Source organism: Phascolarctos cinereus, unplaced genomic scaffold (assembly GCF_003287225.1).
Source record: "Phascolarctos cinereus isolate Bilbo 61053 unplaced genomic scaffold, phaCin_HiC Scaffold_726;HRSCAF=1367, whole genome shotgun sequence".
Taxonomy (NCBI): Eukaryota; Metazoa; Chordata; class Mammalia; order Diprotodontia; family Phascolarctidae; genus Phascolarctos; species Phascolarctos cinereus.
This window is the reverse complement of record NW_027556098.1, coordinates 231,240,680-231,254,361: the sequence shown is the minus strand read 5'-3', so window position 1 is coordinate 231,254,361 and position 13,682 is coordinate 231,240,680. Positions and strand designations below refer to the sequence as shown.

General features: G+C 38.2%; 1 protein-coding gene across 2 annotated transcripts in view; it reads right to left on the bottom strand.

The window, feature by feature from the left end:
- Nucleotides 1-13,682, bottom strand: part of LOC110220720 (CD302 antigen) — a 188,380-nt gene that overhangs the window by 163,715 nt on the left and 10,983 nt on the right. For both annotated transcript variants that reach the window (XM_021004867.2, XM_021004869.2), the window contains exons 2-3: nucleotides 8,460-8,831; nucleotides 1,942-2,112 (exon numbers count right to left, since the gene is read on the bottom strand). In XM_021004867.2, the coding sequence (XP_020860526.1) occupies nucleotides 1,942-2,112; nucleotides 8,460-8,831 (543 nt within the window). The remainder of the gene's footprint in view (nucleotides 1-1,941; nucleotides 2,113-8,459; nucleotides 8,832-13,682) is intronic.

The following is a 13,682-nucleotide window of genomic DNA, read 5'->3' as shown; positions in this document are numbered from 1 at the left end:
ACTCCTCTAGTTAAAGACAGCACATGAGCTCTATTTTGGCTGAAAAAGAGGTGATCGGGTTGTTTTTGCCGATTTTCTTTGCATTCGACTTCTAACTGGATACATGGACCTTGTTACACATTATCTGCTGTTCCAATGACTTGGAGTGGACTGAGCTCTGGACTTGGAGTCAGGAAAACCTGAGTTCAAATTTGACCTCAGAAACTTACTAACTGTGTGACCCTGGGCATGTCACAATCTGTTTGCCTCAGTTTCCTCATCTGTAAAATGAGCTGGAGAAGGAAATGGCAAATTACTCCAGTATTTTTGTCAAGAAAACCCCAAATGGGGTCATGAAGAGTAAGGCATGACTGAACAACTCAACAGATTTTGCTTAAGAAATATATCCAAGTCTAAACATACTGTGGAACACCCAAATCTATCATTAGCTTTAATACCCGTTTTATATAGTAAAGGAAGAACCACTATGCAATCATCAAAAACATAGAATCTGGGTGAAAAAGATGCACCTGATGATTCAGAATATAATGAAGAGACTCACTATGACAAATTAGAAGTCTAGAGGAATGGTAAATCCTGCTCTGACACTCTGACACTGTGCAACCTTAAGTAAGTAATGACTTCCCGGTACCTCAGTTTTCTCCTCTCTAAAATGAGGATGATAAAACTCAGTGGCTCTAAGGACTTTTCCATCTGTAGCTTCATGAGTCTCTGGATCAGCAAGGTGGGAATTTCCCATTTGAGGGAACATTTCTACATTTCTATTTTCAAATCTTCATTTAATAATTCAAGCTGACCCAAATCACCTAGTTCGTGATTTCAACTTAGAAAAAAACAAAACAAAAAACCCAAACCAAAAAAAGCATCCAGCTGAACTTTGACTTCTAGACTAAAATGCAATGGATTGAAATGGTGCAGATTTTTTTCCTTAATCTGAAAAGTGCATTTCCAAGAATCAGTGAGGTTAAAATCAGAGGGGATCTTTGTGAGGGCTCAAATCAAGGAAGTGATAAAATATTAACATTTTGAAGAAGAGTTTAAGAAAGTCATATGTAATTCATTTTTTAAAGTGACCAACACCCCCCTTTTTTTTAGAAACAAGGCAGAAAATTATCAAGAAATTGCCAATGAACTTCTCAAAACCATAAAGGCATGGTATATAAGATGTTACTTGAGCTGGGAAAACCTAGGGGCTTTCAGTAATGAACGCAGGAAACTCTGCCATCAGGAAACCTCTAAGTTGCAAAAGTGCTAATATGGCAATTGAAAAATAATTGCTAGCCAATTATTGTTGGGTGCTGAGGAATGAGATTTTATGAGTGAAATATGACAGGAAATCATCAACTACATTTGGGACAGTTAAATGAACACAGTTGAGTTTTGTTTAAAAAAAGATTTTTAAAATGTAAAACTGAAGATGGTGAGTTAATAGATGAAATGTAAAGCCACAGTTGAAATCAGTACAAAACCCCCAATAATATAAGGTTAACATTTTATGGATGTGACAGAATCTTTTTTGTTATTGATATCCAGTGTTACTAATGTCAATTGAGACATAAAACATGGAGATGTATGCTTGACATACACACAAAAAATGTTTGGCACCATCTGGAAGGTGTCCAGAGCAAGGAAGAAATGGTAGAGGTGACCTACAAATGTTGAAATCCTCCTGTTTGCAAATAATATTTTATTTATTGCATCAAAATTCCAGAACATTGTAGACTTTGATTTCTAATTAAATTTACAATCCTCCAAAGAGTTCAGCTTGTCCATTCCTCTTAACAAGATCTTCCAATATATTCTTTTACTAAAAGTGACATGAGGATTTTAGGTATCTTGGTTGTCCAATGGGAAAATAATATTTTGGAACAGATGGGCATTTTGGCATCTCTCAAATCACACCATAGAGGGGGCTACCTATGCAGCCTTATCCATACATACCTGGTTTTAAGCAAATTCCCCACTTCTGGTCATATGGATAATTTAAAGTTGTAGCACACCATGTCCCATTATGATTTCCATCAGTAATGCATTCGTGATGCCAGACACCATCACTTAAGAAAGGAAACTCACAGGGCCTCCCATAAGAGTTCCCATCTCGAGTATATATCACTGTTTAAAAAGAAAGAGACAAAGTAGTCAGTTTCAAATGGCTAATTTCAGAGACGACAAAAGTGCCATGTGATTGCCATTGAGAACTGGGTTGTTCTTTTTAAAAATTTGACAAAGTGTAGATTAATCTATCTGCCTATTGTTTTACTATTTCTCTAACATACAGTACATTCATTCAAGATGCTTGTTACACCTAAAGGAAATGCCAGCTAACATACCAAGAACAATTAGCAAATTCATGAAGTATCTTTCTCTTTAGATCTCTTTTCCCAAACCTAATAATTTTCTGAAATATTCTGCCTTTTCCACAGACTAGCAACATAAACTAAATCTTCCTGCTGTGAAATAAGACGCCTGCAAACAAAATCAGTGTATAACATAATGAATATGTGAATATTAACTAGGAAGAGTCTACCTCAATTAATCAATGAACAAAATGTTTACTAAGTCTACTATGCACTTATGGAAAACATGGTTGTATAACACATAGTCCCTGATCTCAAGGAGCTTACATTTAGGTGGAGAGACAGAAATACAATTATAATGCACAGAGCCTGGCACCTGGAGTCAGGAAGACCCAACTTCAAATCCAGCTTCAGACACTTAGTTGCTATGTAACCTGGGCAAGTCATTTGGCCCTCTTTGCCTCAGTTCCTTCATCTATAAAGTGAATTGGAAAAGGAAATGGCAAGCCATTCCAGTATCTTTTCCAAGAAAACCCCAAATGGGGTCCCACGAAGAGTCATACATGACTGAACAATAAAAAATTTTACAAAATAACTTTATCATCAAATTGTGTGGTACCAACAAGAGCAATAGAAGTCAGGAAATGGAGAGACAAATATTGGCTCCAGCAGTACTGGAAAGTATCATTAAGAGAAATTAGTCATGGAAATGGAATTATTTGCTATTTATTCTCTGTGGACATCAGCCTATATTTGGCCTAGAGCTGAGACAATGCTAACCATCAAGGGTTCGGTGAACTACTACATCCCAACAGCCAGCTTTTGTAGACCCAAGAGCTAGTAATTGTTTTTACAATTTTAAATACAATAAAAATTTATTTAAAAGTATAAAAACCATTCTAGCAGGCCACCCTGCAGGCTGTAGTTTGTAGACCCCTGATGTCAATAGATAAATTTTAGTTATTTGAGAGGAAGGAAGAAGGGCTTTAATTAAATTATTATTTATAATTAAATAAATAATTGTACCTACTATGCAAGTACTGGGGAAGATGCAAAATTTAGATAAGATACAGTCCCTACTTTCATAGAGTTTATACTTTAGTAAAAAAGATATAACAATAATGTATACCGTTATGCAGCAGAGAGCTGTCTCCCTCTCCAAAAGGGATCTATGGGAGGTAGGTCCTAATGAGAATTGTCTCTTCAACACACTTACCAAGTGGTCATCCAGCCTTTGGGACCTCAAATGAAAGACAGCCTGCTACTTCCCAAGCCAGCCCATTCCAATTTTGGCTACCGTTGTTACAAAGTTCTTCCTTTCATCAAACTTAAGTCTGCCTCCTTTGTAACTGCTACCTAGGTCTCCTACTTCTAGTTTGGCCCACTCTAATCACCCCTTCAAGGTCCCTTTCACACATGAAAGTGCCCTGAAGCCTTTTCTCCTCCAGACTAAACAGTGCCCAGGGTTATAGAAGAGATTCTTATTCAGGTATGGATATTAGATGGCCATTTTCATGCTATCCAACTCCAAAATTAAGTGGTTTGATAATTCTGATGTAGCAGAAAGGAAAGGGCCAGGAAGGAAGGAGTCTTCCTTACTCTATCACTAATTAGCCATAAGGCCACAAGTAAGTCATTTTTCTTCCTCTGTAAAACAAGGGTCTTGACTAGATGAAGACCAAGGTCCATAGGAGCTACAGCATTTTATAATTACACATACTTTCAGTTTTGTGATTGGACAGGTTTGACAGCCTACAGAAATTATAAAAAGCATGCCAAAAGTGGCTGATTTTGTAATACTACTATTGCTTCTGCTACTGATAATAATAATAGCATTCATAGAGTGCTTTAAGATTTGCTAGTTGCTTTATATGTTATCTCATTTGCTGTTCATAGTACAATCCTATGAGGTAGGTACTATTATTAGCATTTTCCAGATATAGAAAGCTGAGGAGGAAAAAAGTTAAGTGATTTGTCCACAGTCACACAACTAATAAATGTATGGAGTAGGATTTGAACTCAGGTTTTCCTGACCCCCAAGTTGAGCCTTCTATCTACTGTACCACCAGCTGCCTACATGATGAGGATGGGATGACTGTCAATATCAATGACATTTTGCCTAACCAAAGTCTTATTGGCTGTAGAATGAGAGGTGTTCCAAAGCAAGGACGTACAGTCTAGTTCCACTTGTAAAAAGAAAAATCAAGCCAAAAAATAAGTATAGAAAGAGGCATACAGTATCATAAGTGTAGAAATGGACCATTTCTTTTAGTCATTTACCTTATACCAGTCTTCCAAAAATCCCTACTTTAGTCTAAATGGGAACAACTGTCATATAAGATAGCATACCCAGTATCTGAAATACTATGCTCTGGGACTAGGAGTGGGTCATGTAGGATTTAAGTGGAAGTATAGAGGATGTTCAGGCTAGAGAAGGGGAGACTTGGGAGGACATGATGGTTGTCTTCTAGCATCCAAGGGGCTGTCAAATGGAAGGGATTAGACTTGTTCCCCTTGATCCCATAGGCCAGAGCAAGGAAGGAATTAAGTTTAACTTTCATTGAAATTCATATGGCATGATGTTGAAGGCCCTTAACCATCTTAATTGTACCCCACTCTCTTGATAGGAGCTCTTCTTAAAATATGGCAACTCAAAGCTGATCACAATATTCTAGACATGATCTGACCAGGGCAAAGAAGAGTTGGGGGGGACTCATTTTTCTTCATTCATATTCATTTTGGATACTGTATCTTTGCTAGTGCAACTTAAAATATCATCAGCTTTTTTAGCTGCCATATCATTTAAAAAAATCATTTGATGGTTCCTTCAAACTATATTTATATACACACACACATACATATATAAATATATATACATACACATATGTACATATACATATATTGAGCTGCTGCTAAGTTTGAGGGAATATATATCAATATGAGTTGTTAATTATGATCAACACACACACATATAAATGTGTGAGAGATATATCTCTCACACATTTATATGTGTGTGTGTTGATCATAATTAACAACTCATATTGACATAAGTTCCTAAAAGTGTTTTCCTCGCAACAACCCTATTAGGCAGGTAGAGCAAGGACAATTATCTCTATTTTATAGATTAAAAAACACAACTTTGAGAGGTACATTGACTTGCTCAGAGTCGCATTGTTAGGATAGGAAGTAGGATGATGATGGTACTAATACTTCTGCCAATGAAAAACATTTTTAAAAAGCAATAAAGGATTCAGTAGTTCATTTCATGCTTTCATAATGTCTCAGTTTATTCAAAACTTTGCTCAGTATCAGATTAAAAAAAGAAACAGCTACAAGAAGGAAGGAGCTATGGCAGAAAGAGGACTTCACAGTTCATTAGAAAGTCATAAAAGCAATTACCAGGTCATTAAAGACTTCTCCAAAGGAGCATCAAAACATCTTTCACACAATTTCAAAAGACAAGCATAAAACAGTAACACTGTATAGGTTGGGTTGCCATTAATATTCTTGGACATTGCACAAAGAAGCCAGGACTGACATTATATTGTCTGGGCAATAGCAAATGTGTTTGAGCAAGACATGCACAGACGCACACCCACACAATCAGAAAAAGCAAGAATTGTCTATAGGATTTTATTTACAGCTAATTTTCTTATGTAAAGCAAAGCATACCAACCTGTACCGTAGCTAGTCTGAATTTCTCTAGAGTAAGTTTTGTTTTCCTATAATATAATGGAGCAGTGACTATAATGGAACAATGAACACAGCAACACTGCTATTGAGCAGATACTATCCATCTTATTATCAATGTGAGCGACAAATAACGCATAACTGTACTTCTTCCCACTTTGCATACATGAAGGCTGACCTTTTATTTATTATAATTTCCCAGAAGCATAGAAATTGAGAGTTGGAAGAACCTTAGTGACCAATCTAATTCAACCTCTTTGTGACCTTTGCCTCTCAGGCTACAAAAAGCCTATTTAAGCAAAAGGTATCCTTAACTCCACTGGAACATGCTGGCTACTTTCTTGGTATCTTGGTAGGTTTGGTCCTACAGAATGAAGTTGGAAGGGGAGTATAACTGAGGCATGCTAGCAAATCTTGTTGAAGAATGTTAAATGAAATGATCAACAATAACAAAAACCCTGCTAAACTCTGCCAACCATAATTATTTTTCTGTTTGTATCCTGTTGTTTCTGGACTTCTTAAGTCCCCTGTGTTTCCTGTAGCTAGATGATCAACTCTCAAGGGGAATGCACTCTGAACACACCAGCTTGTGCTGAAAGGAACCTTAAAATAATAGCTCTTGGGTCAACAGAGCAAATCAACTATTTCAGTGGTTAGACAAATAGTCAGCTTATTTGTTAGAGGAAAGACGCAAATGAACAAAGAGTTCCATCTGCAACCTCAGTCTGCATACACAGTGTGTATTCTGTTAAAGATAACCGGAATGGTTAGCCTAGATGCTCACCACTTGTGACAATTTATCCTATCTGGGTCTTTCTTGCCATAAAAGAGTCTGATTATATTAGCAGCAGCTCTTCACTACATTATGATTCCTTTAAATAACCAAATAAATACCAACATATAAAATTGTTTCCTTATATCCTAGAGAGCCAAATTTCTTGATTTAAAGGTCTGTAGTTTCATCTTCTGTTCACAGACAACCAGGCCCATGGTTGGGGTGTGCATTGATTCTTTTGATTCTCTTACTTCAGGTTTCTAGTATCTTTGTTTGCATCTTATTTCTGCTCTGATTTTAGGTTCCTTGTTTCCTAACTTTGCTCACCAAGGAAAATGACTATAAACTTCGGTTGAATTAAAGAGTCTGCTCGGAACCTTGCTTGATTACATCCAGTGGTAGGAATTAAATAATTTACTAGATGGTGCTCTAGCAGTCTCAACACTTGGTTAGCATCTATGTTATCTAACTAGACAGTCTAAGCAAAAGACAGGGACAAAAACAGAAATAAAGGGGGAGAGAAATGGAAGAATACTACCAATATACAATCCACAATGGAGAAGAGTAATGGATTTTGCCTAAACAAGTATGATGTAGCAAGTTAAAAATTTTATTCAATGTTTGTTTTGGTTCTGTTATAATTTGGAGGCTGTAACCCTTTCCTATTTCCAAATTAGAGTGAGGTTTTTCTAGCACAAACTCCAAACACTAGGCAACAAATGGTTACCAAATGTAAGAAAGCGGAAGGGAAATGAAGGGAAGACTGTTCTTTCCCAAAGAGGAAGGGGAAAATGGCCAGAGGAAAATACAATTAGGGGAGGTAAAATATTTTTCCCAGAAGCAACTATGGTCTTATGGATAATCAGAAATGGGACTTCCTCGAAAAGAAAGAAACCAATACTAAAAGATGGAGACCTAAAGAAAAAGTTGCCAGGGCAGGCCAACATCACTAATGAATCATGATTCAAAGGTCTGGCATTTCTTTTATCACACCCCTGTGCCTTAGCAGATAGTCTCGTGAGTAGCTGAGGCTAAGAACTCACCACCTGGTGACCAGTATTCTAGGAAAGGGGTTCTCTGTACTTTAACTAGGCCAATTCTTGGACAATAATCACTGTACCTAGGCTTAGACTTGAAGCTTGTCCCCTGCGGTAGGACCTGTGAGAGCTGACAATTTTGTGGCCTAGCTTCTGAGATCCCAGATTCTGTCTCATGCCATGATGAGGTAACAGGGTCAAACATAAGTAGAGGCGTAAATGAATACAGAGGCAAAATTGTCAAATCAAATATTGATAAATAGTAGATAGCAACAGACTACAAAATCGTTTTATATGACCAAAAAGAACTTATATAAAGAATGCAGTGATGATTCAATATCAGGAAAATAAGTAATAAAAATATATGATTGTAATAACAGATGCAGAATAGGTTAATGAAGTATACTTTCCATTTATGTTTTAAAAAACACTGTAAAATATAAGAAGAGAAGGATTTTTTTTCTTTAATATGACAGCATATCCTTGAAACAAAGAGTTAGAATCCTGAGTTATTCTTCACCCACCATCCTTTCCTACAGCCCTCATTAGTACATATAGGTCATCCTTCCTATTTGACCTAGTTTTAGAAACGAATGCTATAGCAATGGGGCAAGAGAAAGTGTCTATTAACTAAATAACAAGTTATTGTCAAATACTCACCATGGTAAGGCTGATCACAAAGGTGTTCATTAGAGTCTCCTTTCGTCCAAGTATCCGACGAATTTACAACCGCTGTCACTTGTCCGTCCTTCAAAGTCAGTCTGTACTGAGAAGCACTGTACAAAGAACCATCCTCACATTTCCACCATAACATGGTATTTGAATCACAGCTGAACATTTTCAAGGAATCTTTAGGTTTGGCAATATCTATTCCAAGGCACATCTGGGATTCCACATGGAAGAGGCGATGCTGTGATACCCACTTCCATTGCATATCATTGGTCTTCTTACAGTTCACTGCTACTACCAAACCACTCACGGTTTTAAGGCATTTGCCAGTGTTTTCATGGCGGATGGTAAATGGGCCATTATCTGAGTAAAAAACAAAAACAAAAACAAGAAAAACTCTTCAAAAATTTTAATGATACATATCCTAACCATTGCTCTATGAAAAGTGCCTGAGCACAAAGGGGTGGTCTCTATAGCGTTCCATTAATATAGAAAGTATCCTTCTACCTGGACCAGAACTATCTTCTCATGCGATGAGTTAGGAGCCCCTTGGCTATCACATGTCCTTAGGGCTTGACTTTGATTTCATTGCTCTCCAGAGTACACCTAGAAGTAGAGAAAATTCTCTACTTTGCCTCCATAAACCTCCCCATCCTGGAAGCACTCTCCAGCATGGAAATTTATACATTTATACATCCCTGTAGTCTGTCCTTCTGATTGTATTGCTCCTTTCAAAACTATGCTGGCCATGTCTCTCATTACTTTCCTGGCTTCACTAAACTTTCTTTACCATTACCCACACTCCGAGAAAACTTTAGCACCCCCCAACCTCCACTTCAGTTTCCTTTTATGTGTTGTCTCCCCCCCCAATAAACTGAAAGTTCCTTGAAGGTAGGGTTATTTCTGCTAATATTTGCACCCCCAAAGCTTAGGTCAGTGCCTGGCACATAGTAAGTGCTAAATAAATGCTTGTTGGCTTACTGTTAGTATTCTAAAGCATCTTGAATTCAAACTCTGACTCTTACATGTTCAAGTTGTTTACTGGTAGGATGTAGGAGGGAGTGTGGTACAGTGGGTTCAGAGTGATAAGATCTATTTTTTTAAATCTTGGCTGTGACACCTAATAGGACAGCTCAGTGGTGCATTGGATAGAGTGCCAGGCTTAGGCTCAGGAAGACTCATCTTCTTGAGTTCAAATCTGGCCCCAGACACTTACTAGTCATACGACTCTGGGCAAGTCCCTTAACCCTGTTTGCCTCAGTTTCCTCATCTGTAAAATAAGCTGGAAAAGGAAATGGCAAACTCCAGTATTTGTGCCAAGAAAACCCCAAAGGGGTCACAGAGTCAGACACAACTGAACAACCACCAAAATGGCACCTACATTCCTGACTCTGGGTATTTTTATTAGTCAGTCCCCGTGCCTGGAGCTCTCTCCCTCCTCAGCTCTACCTCTTAGCTTCCTTGGCTTCCTTCAAATCCTAACTAAAATCCCACCTGCTACTGGAAGACTTTTTTTAAATCTCTCTTATTTTAATACCTTCCCTCTGTTGATTATTTCCAATTTATCTTTTACATAGCTTCTTTGTACACAGTTGTTTGTATGTTTTCTCCCCATTAGACTAACTCCTTGAGAACAGAGACTTTTTTTTTTAACCTTTCTTTGTATGCCCTGCACTTAGCACAGTGCCTGGTACATACTAGTCACTTATTAAATGCTTACTGACTACCATTAGAGTCATCATAGGAGTTATAAGGGCCCTTAGAGGCTATCTAGTTGAACCCCCTCATATGACAGATTAGGAACCTGCGACTCTAAGGAATGAAGCGACTTGCCCATATAATCATCATAATTTGGCAAAAGAATTTTAAAAAATCAGTTATAGTATAATCATGAAAACATAAATAATACAAGAATATGTTAAACAAATTTAAATGGCTAAAGAGATAAGATTAAAAACCTCCAGAAGAAGAACTAGTCAATTTTCAGTATTATAAGGGACTTTCCATATGATACACACTTCACTGGGACTGGTTTCATTCACGTACAATTTCTTCTCTGAAAACAAGTAAAGCAAGGACTTTAATGATGAAAATAGCCTGATGGGAACTGGTGACAATATTTAAATGCTGAAAATTCCAATGGACAAAAAGGAACTATTATTGTTCAGTTAAAAAAAATCAAACTGACTACTTTAAAAAATAGTTATTTTTATTTCTATATATACATGAACATATATTTGCCACAAGGCTATGCTTCTGAATGATCACGGCAGCAACTTTATGCATCTCACTATTTGTTTTCCCCACCACTATCTTCTTAGAGGGACTCTATCCCAGCCTTTACTCCCTCTTATCTTCTAGGTGGATACCAGTATCAAGTGTTACTATCACGGATGACCCTGACAGTTACAGACTTGTTCTGTTATTGTGTCATAGTGGCATTATCTATAATTTCTTTTAACATCTTATTCACAGGAGCCCTCCATCCTTCACTGTTCCACATTTAAAAGGAAGCCATCCTAGACACCTCAATTCTAGGTATACCTACCATTTGATTTTATTGTTCATAGTATCATAGACTTAGAGCTGGCAGGGGCATCAGAGCCATCAAATCCAATCTCTTTATTTTGTAGACAAAGCCCAGAGAAGTTTAGTGATTTGGCCAAGATCACACAGGTTAAGTAACCTGGCAGAACCAGAATTCAAACTCAGGTCTCCTGACTACAAGTTCACTGCTTGGAGCCATATACCTTTGAGAAGGTGAATTCCTGGGGAAATGGTTGTCCATCAACCTTATCCTATTACCTTAGAGGGCGGGTCCCTAATCAAATGGTACTTCCACAGTCCGTTTATAAGAAAACTCCCACTTCCTGTTCCCTGAAGTCTTGTGCTACACTTACAGTTATGAGAAGCACAACTCTTCTTCCAGGCTACCTCCACCTCTAAACTTATCCCTATCTAGTCTGGCTCTTACATTCCCTAGTTGCTGTCCTTTTATGGTCTTTCCTTCCAGGGTGTTCTATGCAGCCCAACCTCCCCAACCCCTCCCAGGGGTGGCTAAGTGTCTAATGGATACAGCACTGGCCTTGGAATCAAGAAGACTTATTATCTTCATGAATTCAAATGAGGCCTCAAACACTACTAGCTATGCCACGCGGGGGCAAGTCACTTAACCCTGTTGCCTCGGTACGTCACCTGTAAAATGAGCTGGATAAAGAAATGACAAACCATTCCAATATCTTGGCCAAGACCCCCCCCCCGAAAAAAATGGGGTCATGAAGAATCGGACAGACTGAACAACAACCACCCCCACCTACCTTCATCTTAGGTCTCTTCCTTTCACTGAAATCTGCCCTTCTTTGTTAAGCTGTCAGGGCAGGAGAAAGAATCGGCTGGCTCTCAGAATTAGAGTCTACACATCTAGATCAACATATAATCTGATCCAGAATCTTCTATACCAAACTGTAAGGTTTTTGAGGACGAGGACCTAATGTATGTATGTGTGTATGTTCCTATCCTCACCTCTCATGGCATTTAGCATGGTGCTTTGCATGAAGTTGGCACTATATATTTTGAAGTGAGCTGAAGAGGACTCTGTAGTTTCTTGAGATAAACTTCATAATTCCTCCAGGAAAATCAGAGATAAGATTGATTTTCACACGAGGCTTATGAAACAATCTCATTACATTCACACCTCATATGGGACAGGACATAGAGACTTACACAAATTGCTTATTATTAAGGGGAGTAAAGAGCAAGCATCCTGAACAAATTTAGAATAAAAATCTGTTGTGCTCACAACATCCAACTATGTCAATCCCGGAATTAAGCAAAGTTGCCCATGTACAGCCTCTCAGCTACACTAAGAATTTATGAAAAAGAATTTTGTTTTTTAAGTCTAATTTTTTTAAACTTCAATTTACAACAAATAGAGTAATTTCACAATAAATAGCAAATGCTTGGAGTAAACTCAGTCCATGACATTCACAGGATCATAGATTTACAGCTGGAAGGAACCTCAGAAGTCATTGAGTACAACACCCTCATTTTAATATTAGGGAAACTGAGGCTTATGGTAAGGTATCCTTAACCAACGTCTCACAGAGTGTGAATGTTAAGGTATGTAAAAAGCTGTTTCTTCATCATATGACGACTATTTTTTTTAAATAAAAGTACTTAACATGGACCAACAGTATTAAAAACACTTCTGAAACCAATCCACATTTCACTTTGCCAATAAAGAACAAATTATCACAAAACAGACACCATGTAAAAAGCTCCACAGAAAAAAAGTAACCAAACCTCACTCATCCCTTGGAAAGAATAACAAATCTCATAAACCAAAACCATCACTCTGAACTTCTTTGAAGTTTACTCATCCATTTATATCCTCCAGTCCAGATACTTATTGCTGCAATTTACCAACCTCTAGATAATTCTCCCCTGTCGTGCAAGGAGTTTTCATCTCTACTCAAACCCTCACCCTCTTGGTTGGGCACTTCACTACACACGCCAACACCCTGGCCTCCTAGATCAACTTCCTTAAATCCCATGACCTATCTATGTGCATAAAACTCCTCAGGCACACACAACAGAGTTCATGCTTTAGATCACACTATCACTGACAACTGAGCCACGTCCATGATCTTGGACTATGAAATGAACTTTTTTGATCCTAATTTCTCATCTTTCCATCTCTCACTTTGCCTCAGCCCTCCTAAACCTATGATTTGTCTTCACTGAGTCCTTCAGTTCCTCTAAAACCTTCCTGTTCCCCTGGTCCAGGGATGAGGAACCTGAGGGCCTCAAGGCCACATATGGCCTGTAGGTCCTTGGGTGCGGCCTTTTGGCTGAGTCCAAGTTTTACACAGCAAATCCTTTTATTAAGGGGATTTGTTCTGTGAAGTTTGGATTCAGTCAAAAGGGCTGCACTTGAGGATGTGGAGGGCCGCATCTGGCCTTGAGGCTACAGTTCCCCACTCCCGCCCTAGTCTATCAATCCTATTTTGGCCTCGCTTTCTGCCCCTCAGTCTTGGCCTTAACTGTTCAACTGTAACTGCCTTCATCTTTGAATCCCCTGTTTCCTTATTTCACTAACATTCATACTCTGACAATCACCAAACCTCACCATCTACCTTTTCTGCCCCTACTCCTGAGTTGTTGAAAGACTCTGGAGAAGTCAGGGTTAGGCCCACTACAAATTCATAGTATCAT